We start from the raw sequence: 20,579 nt of genomic DNA on the forward strand, positions 1-20,579 counted from the left end.
AGCAGAGAAGTGACAACATCTCCTGACCTGTGTGAGGCAATGGAAAACTGTATGTAGGTCTCTGCCCCTTGCTCCTGGCACAGAGGTCTCAAAACCCTTGTACATTTCTCAGTGAGAAGAACACCAGGAGCATCTTTTGTGCTATTAAGGTCACTCTGGGGGGGTTCCTGGATGGCTTCCGTCACCAGAAAGACCAAGCCCAAGACCAAGATTAGAATGTTGGACTTTCAGACCCACCTCCCATTCTCCAGAGCAGGGAGAAGGGATGGAATGGAGTGAATAACTGGTCACACCTCCATGAGGAAGCCTCCATAAAATCCCAAGAGCAGGAGGTTCGGAGAACTTCCAGGTGGGGGAACACAGCCACGGACTGGGAGGGTGATGCGCGCCAACTCCCTGGGGACTCAGGAAACTCCCAGACCATGCCCTACCTATCTCTTCCTCTGGCTGTTCATCTGTATCCTTTATCACGTCCTTTAATAAACTGGCAAATCTAAGTAACTGTTTCCCTGAATTCTGTGAGCTGCTCTAGCAAATTAATCAAACCCAAGGAGGGGGTCATGGGAATTTCTGATTTACAACCAATCATTCAGAAGCACCGGTGACAACCTGGACTTGTGATTGGCATCTGAAGGGGGGTGGGGCAGTCTTGTGGGAGCAAGCCCTTTCTTTGTGGTATGTGATGCTGTCTCCAGGTAGACAGTGTGAGAACTGAGCAAAATTGTAGGACACCTAGCTGGTGTTGCAGAGAATTGCCTGGGACAGGAAAAACCCACACACATTTGGTGACCAGAAGCACCAGGAGTGTTTCCCGTGAAAGTAAAGGAAACATACAGGAGGAGGGCCAGGGTTTCTTCTAAAAAACCTGGGCAACAGACAAGGGGCTTTATTCTCTGGAAAAATCTGAAGCAGAAAGGAATACCAGACACAGCGGGAAGGCAGGGTGAGGTAAAGGACTGAAAACAAGGAAATCTAAAAGGTTGATATACTAAACGGCTGAGACCTCCCCCGCCCTGTCTTTCCCGCTGAGCCCCAGAAGCGTGGCAGCCAAACACGCACCCTCAGGCAAGAATCAGACAACTCCTCTCTGGAGAAACAAACCAGCTAAGAGAAAAGACCTGGAATACAGGCATGCGAGGATTTCACCCCAAATACCCTCATCTCCACTCACTCACTTCACACTGAAGCCCTCAGGTTTGCACACGGGCCCCACAGGACAGGGAGCTTCAAGCAGGCTTTTCCCTGCCTCCACTACAAGCACGAAAGGAGAGCCAAGGACTACCACCATTTGAAAAAAATATTTACGTGAAAGAAACAGACCAAAACAAATAAACAGAAAAGCGGAACTATATCACATCCATGAAATAAAAGACAAGATGCTATTAAAAAAGAATATTCAGAGAACCGAAAAGAGCTCTCAGAAATTACAAATGAGTGCAAATAGAAGAGTCAGCAGATAAAGATGAGGAAATATCTCAAAAGTAAATAAAAAGACAAAGAAATGAAAACAAGAAAAGACAACCCAAGAGCTACAACAGGCAACTAAAAGACATTCCAGAAAGAGAAAACAGAAAAGAGACAAGAAATTATCAAATACAGAACATAGGAAAATTCCTCAAACCTAAAGAAAAGGTTTAACTGAAAGAATGGGAATCTTCTCAATAGAAGCTAAAAGAAACAGATAGTTTTAAATTCCAAAGGAAAATAATTTCCAATGTAGAAGTCTATTAATAAAGTTGAGAAGAGACTCAAGATACATTTAAATGTATAAAATCTCAAAAACTACTTCCCACACATCCTTTAATAAGTTTTCTTCTACTCAAGGATGTGGTCTACAAAATGAGAGCAAACCAAGAAAGAGAAGGCTGCGGGTCCTAGGGGACAGGGGGTCTAACACAGGCAAGAGCTGGAGACCAGATGGGCAGCACCCAAACTGGGGAGGAAGAAAAAGAAATTGAAGGATTGTCTGTTGTGTTCAACAGTAATAAGACATTTTACATACAGCGAAGAGTCTGGGAGTCAAATTACCTATTAGTAGAAAGAAACCAAACGAAACAAAAAAGGTAATCTGTTAAAGGGGGTGTAATTATACTATAAAGGTGGCTCAGCATGAACCATAAACTGATTATTGATTTGACTAAAAACTGTGATGGAGCTGGCGTAGGACAGAGTGAACTCTGTATCTTCCACAGAAGGAACAGATAATGTCTAAGAAGAAGAAAGTCAAAAAATCAAAATCAAGCATATTATTTAGAATATACAGGTTAATTCAGGAAAAAAGAGCTAAGTTATTGCCTGTGGGAAGTGGGACTCTGGTAGTGAGAAGGAATGGGGCAGAGACTGCTATTTTTCAGTCTCTGACTTTCAAACTCATGTGAACTATTACTTTGATAAAAAATTAAAGTTCAGAGAAGAAAAAGAAAACCCATCCAAACTGAAATACGAGACATTTAAACAGGGAACATTAATGATGTATATTACTTACCACACCGTATAATTGGCTGCATTTAGCTCGATAGCATCTCTTGTTAGTTTAAAAGCGCGTTCACTTCTTTCATCACGCTGCAGAACAGCCCGGAAATAATCATAAACATCTCTAACTGGAGAGAGAGCACACAACTGCATTAGGACTATCACCATAATATAAAATGTTGTTATACCCTGAGGAAAGATATTTGATTGCAGGCACATAATTTAGAACAGTAAGCAAATGAAAGAAAGTCAAGTGACTGCCACCCCGACGTTTTTAGTGTCACAGCCACAATACACATGTAACTGTGCTTATGTGTTCGTGTCTGTGTAGACTCCAAATCTCCAAGACCTTACGTATTACAGCAAAATTAAGAGTGCACAATCCAAATATATTCACTTAGCTGTTTCTCTCACATTTTATTCTGATTGCCTTTTTAACTGAAAAAGTAATATTCACAATGGTAGAAAACTCAAACAGTACAAAAAGGTTCACACTAAATTTCCACTCCACTAAATTCCCAGTCCTTCTGCCCAAAAGCAACCAGTGTTAACTGATTCTAATGTATCCTTCCAAATATATTCTAGGCATTTACAACTATATGTTCTAATTCCATCCTATTTTTTTATACAGCAACACTCTACGTTCTGGGACTTGCTTTTTTCACTCATACGTTATTTTTTTTAACCATTTATTTTACTGAGGTATCACTGGTTTATGACATTATACAGGTTTCAGGTGTACATCACATTTCGATTTCTATATAGACTAGATCATGTTCACCACCCAAAGTCTAACTGCCACCCGTCACCATACACATATGCCCTTTTAACCCTTACGCCCTCCCCACTAGTAACCACCAATCTATTCTGTCTATGTGTTTGTTTGTTGTTGTTTTATCTTCCACATGAATGAAATCATATGGTATTTGGCTTTCTCCATCTGACATATTAAGCTTAGCATAATGCCCTCGAGGTCCATCCATGGTGTTGCAAATGGCAAGATTTCATCTTTTTTATAGCTGAGTAGTATTCCATTGTGTGTGTGTGTGTGCGCGCGCGCGCGCTCGTGCACAGCACGCACCCATGTGTGTATAACACATCTTCCTTATCCATTCATCTGCTGATGGCCACTTAGGTTGTTTCCAAGTCTTGGCCATTGTGAATAATACTGCAATGAACACAGGAAGTGGACAGATCTTTTCAAATTAGTATTTTTATGTTCTTTGAATAAATACCCAGAAGTGGAATAACTAGATCTATGGTAGTTCTATTTTTAATTTTTTGAGGAAACTCCATACCGTTTTCCATAGTGTCTGCACCAGTTTACATTCCTACCAACAGTGCATAAGGATTCCGTTTCCTCCACATACTCTCCCAACACTTATTTCTTGTGCTTTTAGTAACAGCCATTCTGATAGGTGTGAGGTGATATTTCATTGTAGTTTTGGTTTGCATTTCCCTGATAATTACTGATGTTGAACATCTTTTCATGTGCCTGTTGGCCATCTGTATATCTTCTTTGGAAAAATGTCTGTTCATATCCCCTGCCTACTTTTTTTTTAATTGAAGAGCCTTCTCATGAAACCAGCGTTTTTTGTTATTGTTTTTAAAGATTTTATTTTTTCTTCTTCTCCCCAAAGCCCCCCCCCCCCCCCCCAGTACAAGCTGTATATTCTAGTTGTAGGTCCTTCTAGTTGTGGCATGTGGGATGCCACCTCAGCATGGCTTGATGAGTGGTGCTAGGTCCACGCCCAGAATCCAAACTGGTGAAACCCTGGGCCACCAAAGCGGAGTGCGTGAATCCAACCACTCAGCCATGGGGCTGCGCCCCCCTCCCCATTTTTCAATTGCATTGTTTGATTTTTTGTTGTTGAGTTGTATGATTTCTTTATACATTTTGGATATTAACCCCTTATCAGATATAAGATCTGCAAATACCTTCTCCCAAATTTTCATTTTGTTGATGGCTTCCTTTGCTGTTCAAAAGCTTTTTAATTTGAGATAGTACCCTCTGTTTATATAAAGGTAGTGTAAACTGGTATAAATCTCTATGGAAAACCAGTTGGTAACATCTATTAAAATTGAAAATTTACATACTCATTGACCCAACAACTTCAGTTCCAGGAAGTTTTCTTACAAATATACTCCCATATGTGCCCAAAGTATACAAGGAAATTTACTGGAGTATTTGGTTGCATAAGAAATAAAAAAGAAAAGAAAAATTAGACACAACTGAAATTTCCATTAATAAAGAATGGGTTAAGTCTATTATAGTACTCTTTATACTATGAAACTATATGTACTATACTATACTATGAAATACTATGCAGTTATTAGTAATGAGGCTGCTCTGTTATGTACTGACATGGAGCAATTACTAAGATACGTTGTTAAGTGAAAAAAGTAAGGTGCAGACCAGCATGGTATTTGTTCAGTTAAAAATATATGCTGATTTATGAATACACTAGTCTGAGGAACAGGGAGGGGAAGAAGACATAATTTTCAACCACATTCCCTGTTACAAAGTTTACCACATTTTTCAAATAGCTGCACAGCATTTCACTGTATGGATACTCTAATTTTACCTAACTTGTCCCCTAGAAATGAATGTTTTCATTCTTTTGCTGTTGTGAATATCACTGAATGCTTTCGTGCACATGTGCAAATTCAGTACAGGCGTACCTCAGAGATACTGTGGATTCCATTCCAGACCACCACAACAAGGCGAATATCACAATAAAGCGAGTCACAGGAATTCTTTTATTTCCCAGAGTTTACGGTATACTGTAGTCTAGTAAGTGTGCAATAGTTTTATGTCAAAAACAATGTACATACCTTACGAATAAAAAAAAGCTAACCATCATCTGAGCCCTCAGCGAGCTATAATCTTTTTCCTGGTAACGGGCTCTTGCCTCAATGTTGATGGCTGCTGAATGATGAGGGTGGTGGTTGCTGAAGGTTGTGATGGCTGTGGCAATTTCTTAAACTAAGACAACAGTGAAGTCTGGTGCATCGACTGACTCTTCCTTTCACAAATGATTTCTCTGTAGCATGCGACGCTGTTTGCTGGCATTTTATTGACACAAGAACTTTCTAAATTGGAGTCAATCTTCTCAAACCCTGCCACTGCTTTATCAACTAAGGTTATGTAATAGGCTAAATCCTTTGTTGTCATTTCAACAATCTTCACAGCACCTTCACCAGCAGATTCCACCTCAAGAAACAACTTTCTTTGATGAAACCACTTTCTTTCCTGAAATCACTTTCTTTGCTCATCCATAAGAAGCAACTCCTCATCCATTAAAGATTTATCATGAGATTGCAGCAATTTGCTCCTATCTTCAGGCTCCAGCTCTAATTCTAGTTCTCTTGCTGTTCCCACCACGTCTGCAATTACTTCCTCCACTGAAGTCTTGAACCCCTTGCATCCATGAGGGTTGGAATCAACTTCTTCCAAACTCCTGTTACTGTTGGTATTTTGACCTCTTCCCACGAGTTAAGAATGTTCTTAATGGCATCTAGAATGGAAAATCCTTTCCAGAAGGCTTTTCATTTACTTTGCCCAGATCTATTGGCGGAATCACTATCTATGGCAGCTACAGCCTTATAAAATGTATTTCTTAAATAACACTTGAAAGTCAAAATAACTTCTTGATCCAAGGGCTGCAGAATGGATGCTGTGTTAGCAGGTATGAAAACAACATTACTCTCATTGTATATCTCAACCAGACCAGGTACACTGTCAATGAGTAGTAATATTTTGAAAGGAATCTTTTTTTGAGCCATAGGTCTCAACAGTGGGCTTAAAATATTCAGTAAACCATGCTGTAAAGAGATGTGCTGTCATCGAGGCTTTGTTGTTCCATTTACAGAGCACAGGCAGAGTAGATTTAACAGAACTCTTAAGGGCCCCAGGATTTTCAGAACGGGAAATGAGCACTGGCTTCAATTTAGAGTCACCAGCTGTGTTAGCCCCTGACAAGAGAGTCAGCCTGTCCTTTGAAGTTCTGAAGCCAGGGACTGACTTCTCCTCTCCAGCTATCAAAGTCCTAGATGGCATCTTCTTCCAACAGAAGGCTGTTTCGTCTACACTGAAAATCTGTTTCAGGGTGGCCGCCTTCCTTGGTTATCTCAGCCAGATGTCCTGGAGAACTGGCTGCAGCTTCTACGTCAGCACTTGCTGCCTCGCCTTGCACTCTAATGTGACGGAGACGGCTTCTTTCCTTAAACCTCATGAGCCAACCTCTGAAAGCTTCAAACTTTGCTTCTGCAGCTTCTTCGCCTCTCCCAGCCTTCACAGAATTGAAGAGAGTCAGGGCCTTTTTGTGGATTAGACTTTGGCTGAAGGGAGTGTTGTGGCTGGTTTGATCTTCTATCCAGACCACTAAAGCTTCCTCAGTGTCAGCGAGAAGGCTGTTGCACTTTCTTATCATTCGTGTGCTCACTGGAGTAGCACTTTTAATTTCCTTCAAGAACTTCCTTTGCATTCACAACCTGGCTAACTGTTTGGTGCAAGAGGCCTAGCTTATGGCCTCTCTTGGCTTTCGACATGCCTTCCTCGCTAAGCTGAATCATTTCTAGCTTTTGATTTAAAGTAAGAGACGTGCCACTCTTCCTTTCACATGAACACTCAGAGGCCATTGTAGGGTTATTAACGCCTCATTTCAGTACTGTGGTGTCTCTGGGAACAGGGAGGTCCAAGGAGAGGGAGAGATTTAGGGGAACAGCCGATTGGTGGCGAAGTCAGAACACATACAACATTTATTGATTAAGTTTGCTGTGTTACATGGGCACGGTTTGGTGGCCAAAAACAATTACAATGGTAACATCAAAGATCACTGACCGCAGATCACCATAACAAATATAATAATAATGAAGAAGTTTGGGGGCCCAGCTGGTGGGGCAGCGGTTAAGTCCGCATGTTCCGCTTCTCGGTGGCCTGGGGTTCGCTGGTTCAGATCCTGGGTGCGGACATGGCACCGCTTGGCAAAAGCCATGCTGTGGTAGGTGTCCCACGTATAAAGTAGAGGAAGATGGGCACAGATGTTAGCTCAGGGCCAGTCTTCCTCAGCAAAAAGAGGAGGATTGGCAGGAGTTAGCTCAGGGCTAATCGTCCTCAAAACAAAAAAAAAAGGTGCTGATACACTTGCTCAACACAGTGTGGCCACAAACCTCCAATTTGCAAAAAACGCAGTATCTGCAAAGTATAATAAAGCAAAGCACAGTAAAATGAGGTGCGCCTGCACATCTGTAGGGTAAATTCTTTAAGTGGAATTACTGGATCAATGTTATATGCACTGTTGATACTGACAGATATTGCCAAATTAATCTCTCAAAAAAGGTGTGATCTATATATATATATATATCTAGAGTCCCTCCAAAAATGTATGAATACAGCTACCTCTTCCACATCCTCATTGACACAGTATCAAAATTTCTGATCTTTGCACTCCCACCAGCAGTGTACAAGGGTTCCCATCTCTCCACATCCTCTCCAACATTTGTTGTTTCCTGTCTTGTTAATTATAGCCATTCTGACGGGAGTGAGGTGATACCTCACTGTAGTTTTGATTTGCGTTTCCCTGATAGCTAATGATGTTGAGCATCTTTTCATATGCCTGTTGGCCATCTGTATATCTTCTTTGGAGGAATCTCTGTTCAGATCTTTTGCCCATTTTTTAATTGGATTGTTGGTTTTTTTGTTGTTGAACTGTATTAGTTCTTTGTATATTTTGGATATTAACCCCTTATCTGATATATGGTTTGCAAATATCTTCTCCCTTTAGGTTGTCTTTTTGTTTCGTTGATGGTTTCCTTTGCTGTGCAGAAGCTTTTTAGTTTGATGTAGTCCCATTTGTTCATTTTTTCTTTTGTTTCCCTTGCCCGGTCAGACATGGGACTTGAAAATATGCTGCTAAGACTGATGTCAAAGAGCAGACTGCCTATGTTTTCTTCTAGAATTTTCATGGTTTTGGGTCTTACATTCAAGTCTTTAATCCATTTTGAGTTGATTTTTGTGCATGGTGTAAGGGAATGGTCTACTTTCATTCTTTTGCACGTGGCTGTCCAGTTTTCCCAACATCATTTATTGAAGAGACTCTCCTTTCTCCATCGTATGCTCTTGGCTCCCTTGTCGAATATTAGCTGTCCATAAATGTGTGGGTTTAACTGGTGCAGCCCCTATGGAAAGCAGTATGGAGTTTCCTCAGAAAATTAAGGATAGATCTACCATATGATCCAGCTATTCCACTGCTGGGTATTTACCCAAAGAACTTGAAAACGCAAAGGCATAAAGATACTTGCACCCCTATGTTCACTGCAGCGTTATTCACAATAGCCAAGACTTGGAAGCAACCTAGGTGCCCATCAAGGGACAAATGGATAAAGAAGATATGGTATTTATACATAATGCAATACTACTCAGCCATAAGAAATGATGAAATCCAGCCATTTGTGACAACATGGATGGACCCTGAGGGTATTATGTGAAGTGAAATAAGTTAGAGGGAGAAAGTCAAATACCATATGATCTCACTCATAAGTAGAAGATAAAAACAATGACAAACACACACACAGCAACAGAGAATGGATTGGTGGTTACCAGGGGGGAAGGCGGGGGAAGGGCAAAAGGGGTGAATAGGCTCACATGTGAGGGGATGGACTATAAATAGTTTTGGGGTAGTGAACATGATGTAATCTACACAGAATTCAAAATATACTATGATGTACATCCAAAAGCTATATAATGTTATAACCCAATGTTACTGCAATTAAAAAAATACATAAAATTGAAAAAAGAATTTCTGATCTTTGCCCATCTGTTAACTGAAGGAACTTAGAGCTTGGCATACATTAACATGTTTTATTCTCATTTTTCACAAGAGAAACTGAGGCTCAGAGAGATTAACAAGTTCACAATGGCCCAGTGTACCTTAGAGACAGAAGTTAAATCCAAATCTAGTCGACACCAAAGCCCATGCTGCTAATCACAACGAAGTAGCAGATACTGCAGCTGAAATGCTCTTATAACGCAGCACAGATTAATGTAGGGAACAGATTATGGCCCAAGACAGACCATTAAAAAAACAACACCATACATTAAATACTCCTAAATGCTTCTTTTCCCACAACTAAAAATTTATGTGGAGGGGCCAGCCCAGTGACATAGTGTTGGTTAAGTTGGTGTGCTCCACTTTGGTGGCCCAGGGTTCACAGGTTCAGCTCTTGGGCACAGACCTACACACTGCTCATCAAGCCATGCTGTGGTGGTGTCCCACACAAAAAATAAAGGAAGACTGGCACAGATGTTAGCTCAGGGCCCAATCTTCCTCATCAAAAAAAAAAAAAATTATATGGACATGCTATACTCTTTTTCTATAGCATACAACTTTCCATTTACTGACAGTTCACAAACTTTTAACAGACCAATAGGCATGAAAACAATGTCAATATACCAGAGTTTGCCTAACAATTCTGCTACTATTGGCAATGTGGATTGTTTCTAATTTTGTTTAATAAAAATCACTGCTTTAAGCCTAGAATAACTTTTCATTAAAAATTGAAAAAACTATACATATAATACATATATACGTATTTACCTGTGTGTGTGCGCAAACACACAGATGTATGTACATAGTTTCCTTATACTACAACCCCAAAAGTGAAATTATCATATAGAACACGAACAATTATAGTTCTTTACAAATTCTGAACATATAAAGGTCAACTAATTCTAAACATTATCTTTAAAAAGCAGAATTCAATTCACACCAGAGTAAAATTTAGAAAACAACATAAATGTCAAATAACTATGGAATATTATGCAGTCATTAAGAACCAAGCTCCCAAGTAATTTTAAATTTATAACAAAATGCTTCTAACATGTTGACTGTATATACAATGCATATATACCTTATTTTATACACACACATACCTACATATATAAAACACACACACAAGCGCACGCAGCATGAAACCAACCCCGTGGAAACATCCGCAGGGGAGTGGAAGACTGCACCAAACATTAACAGTGGTTAGTTCTGGATGATGGGACTCTTCTTTGATTTTAACATCTTCAAATTTTTCTACAATAAGCATATATTACTTTAAAAAATATTTTTAATTACCAATAATTACATGCTCTATGTAAACATTGCAAACAAAACAAAAGTACATGAAGTTTCCCCATGTAGCGGACATGGCATAATTTACATGTCAATGCTAGTATTTTGCAGAACAGAATTCTACAGGTGGGAATAGAACACTCAGTCTTAGGGCTATGTGTTTCAAATTGACATAAAAATATACATACATGAATTTGAGATGATATAAACAGACTTTTATTCATTAGATTTTTTCCTGTAGTTTTTGATATTAAAATATTATTTTAATTAGGGGGACGGCTCAATGGCATAGTGGTTAAGTTCACACACTCCACTTTGGCGGCCCAGGGTTCAAAGGGTTTGGATCTTGGCACAGACCTACAACCGCTCGTCAAGCCACACTGTGGCAACATCCCACATAAAACAGAGGAAGATTGGAACAGATGTTAGCTCAGGGACAATCTTCCTCACCAAAAAAAAAAAAAAAAAAAAAAAAAAAATTTAATTAGAAATTACAAACTTAATATACTGTCATACTCAAAATTTCTAGAACTTATGTGCCTTTTTCCTCTCAATATTGTTTCTAAGATTTGTCCATATTATAAAACATCCAGATCCTCTTATTGGTTTAGATATTCAATTGTATGACAATGATATATTTTATTTATCTATTCTCCAAAACATGAATATAGGTGGTTTTCAATATTTTCAAAAAATGTTTCAAATTATAATAGCTAACACAGATAGCATTTACTATGAGCCAGACAGGGTTCTATTATTTTATGTGTATAATTCACTCTATAAAGTAGTTACTACTATTATCCTCATTTTACATAGGAGGAAACAGAGGTACTAAGAGGTTAAATAACTTGTCCAAGGTTAGAGAGCCAGTAAAATGGTGAAGTCAGAATTTGAGCCAGGTGGTCTGGCTGTGAAGTCTGTAACATGTAACCTATCACATGTCTCCTGATGCCATATGCCAGAGTGAAGCCAGACCCTATCACTTCAAGGCTGTGAGATATGAGCACTGTCCAGTTTTACTAGATTCACCACAACGTTTTCCAAAACGGCTAAATATATGAAAACTACCACCTGAAATACATGGATTTGTTCATGTCTTAATACCCGACACCAGAAGACAGTTTTATTTTTGCCATTTAATTCATGGGTGGGAAATGGCATTCCCATTTTAGTTTGTGCATCTTTCACTCCTGATGATAAACTTTTTCCCCCTATTGAGTGACTGGTGGAATTTTCTCTTCTATGAACTGCCAGTTCATACCCTTTGTCCATTTTTTAATTAGTGTGTTTGTTTCCTTAACCTTTTGCAGGGATTCCTTATAAAGTTCTGAATGTCAATCCTGTTTTATATGGTGTATCTTTTTCCATACTGCTGCTTGCCTTTTAACCTGCTCATGGCATCTTCTGTTGTATAAATCTTAAATTTTGATATATTTTTCAATCAATTTTTGATCAATAGGTCATAGCTAGCTATCTCTTTTGTGGTATCTAATCATGATATATGTAAGAATTTAAAATGTTGATGTTTTTACCGTGCAAAAAAAGTCTTATTGAACTATTTTTAACGCCAAGAGAAATGTATGATTGTATCAGTTTCTCCAATGTTTTCTTATAGGTACTTTAGGAACCTGAAAAAGTTGTGGTTTTCATTTCTCTGATCACTGGTAAGGTTAACAGCTCTTCATAGATATTTCTATTTCTTCTGATGAATTATCTCTTCACATATAATACCTCTCTCAGTGTGGAAGTTTTGCATTTTTATGCAGTTACATCTTCTGATCTTAACAATTCCATCTTCACCTTTGATCCTAGTATGTTTAGTTTTGTTTTAGAACTTTAATTCATCTGTAATCTATTTTCATCTAAGATATGAAATAGGGATATAATTTTACTTATATCCAAATGCATAGCTGACTGTTATAAAACCATTATTTGATTAATCCAGCTTTCTCATACAGGTATGAACTGTCCTTTTAATCAAATATTAATTCCCAGCTACACAGAGGATCTATCTTCAGATTCCTTATTAATTTCTGCACCAGTTCTACATGTTAATTACTAAGTTTAGTAGTACATTTTCATATTTGATAAGGCAAAGCCTCATATCATTATTTTTCCTTTTCAAACATTTCTTGGCATTACTTCATAATCAGAAAAAACAGTAAGTCCTTCTGTAAAAGAGGAATGATATTGGATAACAAAGCCTTAACTGAAAGAAATATATATATACACACACACACAACCTCAAAACTAGGATTCCATTTTATTCATTTACCCTTTCTTAGAAGAACAACTAACAATTAACATTTGTATGACCTTCAATTTACAAAGCATTTTCACATTCATTGTGAAAGAATACTTTGTCAAAGAAAATAATCCACTCATTTTAATACCAGTAAATGTATTCCAACCAAGCCTAACACTTCATTTTCAAAATGCTCATGTCTCACCAACCAAAGTGTATTCTAAATAAACCAGTAACTCATTTATGTTGTATCTTACTTGCACATTAAACAGTAAACGTGATGCCCAATCACATAGTAGCTATCATGTATCATAATGTAACATTCATTACTTATACTTAGAATATGTCTATTCTTTGAAGAAAATAACTTTTCATCATGAAAATAAATTACAAAACCCCCAATATATTAGCTTAAGTCATGTATATCTTTGTTAGACAAAAATCTGTCATCTATTATCTATCTAGCCACGCAGTTGTGAATTTCAACTTTGCTACTAAGTTTGACCTACAGTCTTTTTTCCTAAATAAAAATAAACTTACATTTTTCACTATAAATGATCTGGACCACTGGATTGGGGCCATCATTCTGCGGCACTGGATCTATATCAGCCCATTCTGCTCTGTCTCTGAAAAAAAAATATAATTTTCAGTGATTACATTCAAACAGGTAAGAATTACCTTACATTACATTACACTTACATTAATATCAGTAACTTATAAATATCTTAATGTAATCATAGTTGGATTCTTCATGACCAAGTTTTGCCACTTTGCTCTTTTTACGAAAAATGAATAATCTTCCAACTAAAATAAGTTAATAGGGCCAGCCCTGGTGGTCTAGTGGTTAAGTTTGGCACACACTGCTTTGGCCTGGGTTTGGTTCCTGGGTGTGGACCCACATCACTCGTCTATCAGTAGCCATGCTGTGATAGCAGCTCACACACGAAATAGAGGAAGACTGGACAGCTGTTAGCTTAGGGTGAATCTTCCTCAGCAAAAAATAAATAAATAAATAAAATAAGTTAATAAATCAATAGTTTTCAAATTTAAAGTTTTTATACAACTGGAAAAACATGCTTCTGCAGCAAGTACAAAACAGTCTTAAATCAGAAATCTATCTAATTCATTGGTCTAATAAGACTCTTTGGAGTCAGTCAGCATTTAAAAACATTTCAATAACAATTTACTAGGAACTGACATTTTAAGATAAAAGTAAACACTATTAGTTTCCTACATACGGAAAGGTGGTCAAGTGGTCATCAGAAAGCAGGCACTGGGATCCAACAATTGTCTGAGGTGGAATACTGGCTCTACCATTCACTAGTTGTGTGACCTTGAGAAAGTTACTTAATCTCTCTAGGCCTCAGTTTCTCCATTTATAAAATGTAGATGATAATATTACCAACTAACCTTAGAAGGCTGTTTGGAGGATTAAGTGAAATAATACATTAAGCACTTAAAATGTACAAAATAGTAAGCACACAGTATATAGCAGATATACCATATATACACACCAATATACATATATTAGCATATAGCATATAGTATATAGTAAATATACTATATAATACACTCCCACCTTGCTTAACGACAGGGATACATTTGGAGAAATGCATTACTGGGTGATTTCCTTGTGAGAACATCATGGAGTTACTCACACAAACCTAGATGGTAAAGCCTGCTGCTCACCTAGGCTACATGGCACAGTCCTAGGGGACCACTGCTGTGAACACAGGCGGGCAGCCACTGTACACTACTACTGCCTGCTTCAATACATATGCTGTACGTTATGATACAGCATATAATCAGTACATCTAGTAAGCATCCACTGCATACTATTTCTCATTATCAACACTAAAACATTATAGCTGCAACAGGTGCCTACAGACACTTCTGTGTGAACTGCCCCGTGTGGCCACATTTGTTTTAACCATTCTTTTCCTTATATTCTTTTCCTTTCATCCATTTTTAGATCTCCGTACTGCTCAGCTATTGATGACAAAGGTTCTGCGGCACCCAGACAGTCCTGGAACCGTGTTCACTAGTAAGGAGAGACACGGGAAACAACTACCTGAGGCATGAGACCTAGAGACCCGGGGGGCGGCATGAGAAAGGTAAGGCTGTCGTTTGTCACTGAGAAATGAGACAGTCAAGCGAAGATGAATATTCTACAGCTCAGAGAGGAGCTCTGAGGGTTACCGAGCCGCCACGACTATCTAAATTAGTAAACCATCAACTCCAGTAACAAAATCTGGACAGCGACCTTCACTCATTCATAAAATGAAGCCCATAAACCATCTAATTGGTTTACCTAGAACTAGAGAGAAAAAATAAGACAATAGGAAAAGAAGACAGAAGCACTTCTCAACCGTCTCTGCAGGCGCAGCTGGGGATGGGGAGTCCCCTCGCTGTCAGGAAGCAAAGAACCGACGGGGATGGGACTGGGCGTCGGCAGAGACGGATTAGAGGCGAGGAAGCCACGCAGTGCCCAACGCGGCCTACACGCCGCTCGTCTTATGCACGCCTGACGCGGGGAACAAACACCCTCAACCCTTCCAGCCTAACTCGGTGCCTGGCTGATGCTGGGCGCCACGACGTTGGCTGAGGACGTCCCAGAACTTCGACATCTCATACCGGCGCTCCAGGCCAGCAGAGCCACCCACGGGAAGCCATTTCGCCTTCTTTTTTTTAAAGATTTTATTTTTTTCCTTTTTCTCCCCAAAGCCCCCCCGGTACATAGTTGTATATTCTTTGTTGTGGGTCCTTCTAGTTGTGGCATGTGGGACGCTGCCTCACCGTGGTTTGATGAGCAGTGCCATGTCCGCGCCCAGGATTCGAACCAACGAAACACTGGGCCGCCTGCAGCGGAGCGCGCGAACTTAACCACTCGGCCACGGGGCCAGTCCCCTCGCCTTGTTTTTAAAGGGAGCAAATTGGACCTCGTTGAGATCATGAGTTCCCGCCGGGTTATCCAACTGCACCCAGACCCTCGGGCCAGGCAGATGGCTCTCGGGCCGGCGCCGGCGGAGCACGGAGGGGCGGAGGGCCCGACACCCCGGCTCCCGACCCCGGACGGCCCGAGCCGGGCTCGGGAAGCAGCGGCCGCGCAGCCCTCGGAGCCCTCGAAACCCTCGGAGCCCTCGAAGCCCGCGCAGCCCTCGGAGCCCTCGAAGCCCGCGCAGCCCTCGGAGCCCTCGAAGCCCGCGCAGCCCGCGCAGCCCTCGAACCCCACCTTCGGAGCCCTCGGAGCCCGCCTTCGGAACCCGCCCTCGGAGCCCTCGAAGCCCTCGAAGTCCGTCCCCGGAGCCCGGCCGCGGAGCCCTCAAAGCCCTCGGGGCCCGCGCTCGAAGCCCTCGGAGCCCACGGAGCCCTCCCTAGGAGCCCGCCGGGCGTCACCTGTACAGCACGTAGGTGGGCGAGTCCAGGCTCAGGAACCCGTCGTCCATAGGGGACGCCACTGCGTCTCCGGCCTCGGCCGCCATCACATCCTCCTGCCGCGGCGGCTGGGGCGGCGGGCGCGGCTGGGGCGGCGGCGGCTCGGGCTGACTCGGCTCGTCGCCCTGCGCAGCCTCCCCAACACCCTCAGCGGCCGCCATCTCGCCTCCGTCCGCGCGGCCGCCCCGCCCCCGGGCCCGCCCCCTGCCTGGAGTCCACTTCCTGTTTCCTCGCTTCCTACCATCGAGGTGCGGGCCAGAGAGTCTCGGGCCGGCGCCCTGGCCCTGGCCGTTCTAGGCGGGCGCTCGTCGCCCGGGAGGCCGCGCCGCTCGGCCTTAGGTCTGCGGTTCGCGCGATCGTCAGTGTAGCCGCTCCGGAAGCTGGCGGCTGGTGCCTCGGAGCGCGGGGTGGCGGCCCAGCCGCTGGGGCGGAGAGCCCTCCCTGCTGTGCGCCAGAATCGTGGAGTAGTGGATGAGGGCAGCTCAAGAGCCGCATCGGGAGGGACCTGGCCTCCAGAGCTCCACGCTAACCCTGACAAATAGAAATGGCAGGCAATAGGATATATTGGCATATACAATGAAGCCATTTGGTGTAAACCTAATTTGGCCTGACTTTGTTTTTCCAAAAGAGCCTGACGTGGCCGTTGAGCGTGCACTGTATATCTCCTTAAGCATTTCCTATGGCAAGAACTAATGCCCTGAAGATAAAGGTGCAACTTGGTCCACATCGGCATTTCCTTAAGGATAAGCATCGCTCGGTAGACTGGGAACTAATTGCTCCGCTCGCCTGTGACCACCCAGCTCAAAACCACAGACCTGCTACCAGCTGTGTCAGGGAGACAGCGACTTAGTACCTGCTGTGTCCGTCAATCACTGTGCGGACAAGCAGTCTCCTGACTATTGTGAAAGGGACATTTCAATCATGTGCCATACGTGCTCTTTGAGGGTATATAACCACTCTGTACACCCCACTTCTTTGGAGCCCGCCCTTCCTTTGGGGAAGGAAGGCCCCCGGCTTTGGTTCTCAAATATTGGCTCAGAATAAACTCACCCAAATTTTCATTTATAGATTGGTTATGGATTATTTGTGTTGACAACTTTTTAAGGGCATTTATGTTCCTTGTACACTTTTTTTCTTTTGGATACTGAGAGTTTATACTGCAGAATTTAAGTAATCCAGGGTTTTTGTTTTCTGAAATTGAAGTTCTAATTATGCAAGTAATATATGTATACCTTATGGGAAAGGTAAACATTCATTTAACAAATATTTACTGACTTCCTGTTATGTGCCAGTCTTGCTCATAGCAGTAAATAAAATAAATTGTCTGCGGTGATGGAGTTACATTCTAGTGAAAGGTGGCTGAATATGCCGTCCTAAAATAAGTCTGCAGGTGCTCAGGACATGCCACTCCAAAATGTGCTGCTTTGGAATACGTATTGATTATTTTGAGGTGTAGGCATGTTACTGCCTACAAACACAGATTCTTTACCCACCACATAAAACGGGCCAAATAAAAACTGGAACGCCAGGCTTATGGCAAGGAAAGGGTTTTATTTCAGATATCAGCCGGAGTTGAGAGCAAGCCCTCAAATTTGTGTTGTTTCACCTCAGAGGGGAGGCGAGGGGCTTTAAAGGTTTGTGAGGAATCTGGCTGCACGTAGATGGCGGGGGAGTCAGTGCCCTTGCTGCTCAGAGCTTTCCCACCAGCCTGCCTTGGGAGGAGAGCAGATGATAAGGAATCCAGGTGGGTGACCTTGGCTGTGTCTGTCTCCACAGTGGGTAGTGGATTCTGGACCCAAGGAGCCAGGGAGTAAGCAGGGAAAGAGTGCTTTGGTTTTAACCCCATATATGCTGGGTTTAATGTGGGGGAAGTGATATCAGGGCCGTATCAGGCACTTGAAAAACAGCAAATGCAGGGGGAAGCTTTCTCTGAGCTCCCCTTACCTGCCTAACACAGATCCTCCAAAAGGAACTCAACTGTCATCCGTCGCCTCCCCGGGAGTTTCCGGAGTAGAAGTGGACACCACACCCAGACAAGTTTTGTGGAACTATCATATCTCCCATCTATTCTTCTAAGGGCCCATTCTTCTTTCCTAAAAATCATTTACCCTCTCCTAAGAGGCCTACGTCCCCACTCCCCTTTCCATATTCAGATGGTATTTAAGCCTGAATTCTAAGCAACCTCAGGGAGTTTCTGATTTTTCCCTCGGTGTCTCCAATGTACTCATGAGGTATACACGTTAATAAACCTCTGTTTGTTTTTCTCTTGTTAATCTGTCTTTTATTGCAGGAGTCTCAGCCGAGAGCTCAGAAGGGTAGAGGGAAAATTATTTTTCACTCTCTAGAGCAGATAGTCAGGAAGGTTTTTCTGGGGGCTATTTGCACAGAGACCTGAAAGGAAAATGCGTGCCAGGTAGAGAGAACAGGAGGCACATGCAGGTTCTGGTTCAGCAGGGACGCCAATACGACTGAAGTCCTGTGGATGAGGGGAAGGAATCGGTGGGTAACATGGTTAAAGAGGAAGCTGTGGCCCTGGGAATAATTTGGGATTTTATTTTTTTTAATCATGGTAAAATAGTCATAACATAAAATTTACCATTTTAACCATTTTTAAGTGTACAGTTTAGTGGCATTAAGTACATTCACACTGTTGTGCAACCATCACCACTATCCACCTCCAAAACGTTTTCATCTTCCCAAACTGAAACTCTGTACCCGTTAAACAGCAACTCCACATCCCTCCTCCCCCAGCCCCTGGCAACCACTTTCTGTCTCTATGGAGCTGACAACTCTAGGTAGCTCACAGAAGTGGAATCATACAGGATTTGTCCTTCTGTGACTGGCTTATTTCACTTCACATAATGCCCTCCAGCTTTATCCATGCTATAGCATGTGTCAGAATTTCCTTCTTTTTTAAGGCTGAATAATATTCCATTGTATGTATAGACCACATTTTGTTTGTTCATTCATTTGTTAATGAACACTTGGGTTGTTTCAACCTTTTGGCTGTTGTAAATAGTGAAATATCTGTTAGAGTCCCTGCTTTTGCTTCCTGTGGGTACACACACAGAAGTGGGATTGCTTGACCACAGTGGTAGTTGTGTTTAATTTTTTGAGGAACTTATTTCCACAGCAGCGGCACAAGAGTTGTAATTTCTCACATACTCACCAATGCTTGATATTTCCTGTTTTGTTTTTTCATAACCATCCTAATGAGTGTGCAGTGATGTCTCATCATGGTTTTTTGTTTGTTTGTTTGTTTGTTTTCATATATATTTTTTTAAAGATTGGCACCTGAGCTAACAACTGTTGCCAATCTTTTTTTTTTTGCTTCTGCTTTTTCTCCCCAAATCCCCCAAGTACATAGTTGTATATTTTAGTTGTGGGTCCTTCTAGTTGTGGTATGTGGGACGCCGCCTCAATGTGGCCTAATGAGCAGTGCTGTGTCCGAGCCCAGGATCCAAACTGGCGAAACCCTGGGTCGCTGAAGTGAGCACGCGAACTTAACCACTCGGCCATGGGGCCGGCCCCTCATCATGGTTTTGATTTGCATTTCCCTAATGATCAGTGATGTTGAGCATCTTTTAATGTGCTTATTGGCCATTTATGGGATTCAATTTTAAGTGGAAATTAGCAGAAGGTTTTGAGTAAGGGGCAGACATGTGATTTACGTTTTTAAAGTATTACTCTGCCTACTGTGTGTAAAATAAGCTGTAGAAAGGTGAGAATGGAAACAGATCAGTTTAAATGGATTCGGAATTCATTGATCGATCACAAAATTAATATAGTGGGTCCTAGCATGTACAAGGACCCGTGCCAATCCTCCTCCAAGGAAGGCTTTGCTGCCCAGCTTTGGGGAGTGCGGTCAGCAGAGCAGCCTCCCGGGTGGTCTGGATGACTAAATGAAGCAGAGGCACAGGAAGCACCCCTGCAGGGAGCTCAGAGCTCCCCTCCTGGGAGGCTGAGTCTTGCCAGGGCCGGCCTGACAGTTTGACCGCACAGGTGTTTGTCCCTAATATCGCATCCCAAATTCCATCTTAGTAACTGATTTCATGGCCAGCATTTTTTGGTGTGTGTGACAAGTATTTTTAAAAATGAAATATAATGGAATAGAAAATATCAGAGCACAGTGCAGTTAGAAGAAGAAAGTAATGTTTGGTGAAGTTTTTGTTTGTTATTTATATATATTCAGGTATAATGGGTCATGTTGTACAATATATTTCTTACTGGGGTTCGTGGTCAACAATTTTGGAAAACAATGACTATGTCAGTTGGGGTGGAGGGCATGAGCAGTGGATGGATTC

At 41.7% G+C, this 20,579-nt stretch overlaps 1 protein-coding gene across 2 annotated transcripts in view; it reads right to left on the minus strand.

The window, feature by feature from the left end:
• FNTA (farnesyltransferase, CAAX box, subunit alpha) overlaps positions 1-16,486 on the minus strand; it is a 30,075-nt gene extending 13,589 nt beyond the window's left edge. Inside the window, exons 1-3 of one of the 2 annotated variants that reach the window (XM_023630751.2) lie at positions 16,237-16,486; positions 13,381-13,466; positions 2,486-2,600 (exon numbers count right to left, since the gene is read on the minus strand). In XM_023630751.2, the coding sequence (XP_023486519.1) occupies positions 2,486-2,600; positions 13,381-13,466; positions 16,237-16,436 (401 nt within the window). In that variant the 5' untranslated portion in view covers positions 16,437-16,486. The remainder of the gene's footprint in view (positions 1-2,485; positions 2,601-13,380; positions 13,467-16,236) is intronic. The other variant, XM_070253322.1, reaches the window with a different exon arrangement.
• Positions 16,487-20,579: the final 4,093 nt, after the last annotated feature.

Source organism: Equus caballus, chromosome 27, assembly GCF_041296265.1.
Source record: "Equus caballus isolate H_3958 breed thoroughbred chromosome 27, TB-T2T, whole genome shotgun sequence".
NCBI classification, from domain to species: Eukaryota; Metazoa; Chordata; class Mammalia; order Perissodactyla; family Equidae; genus Equus; species Equus caballus.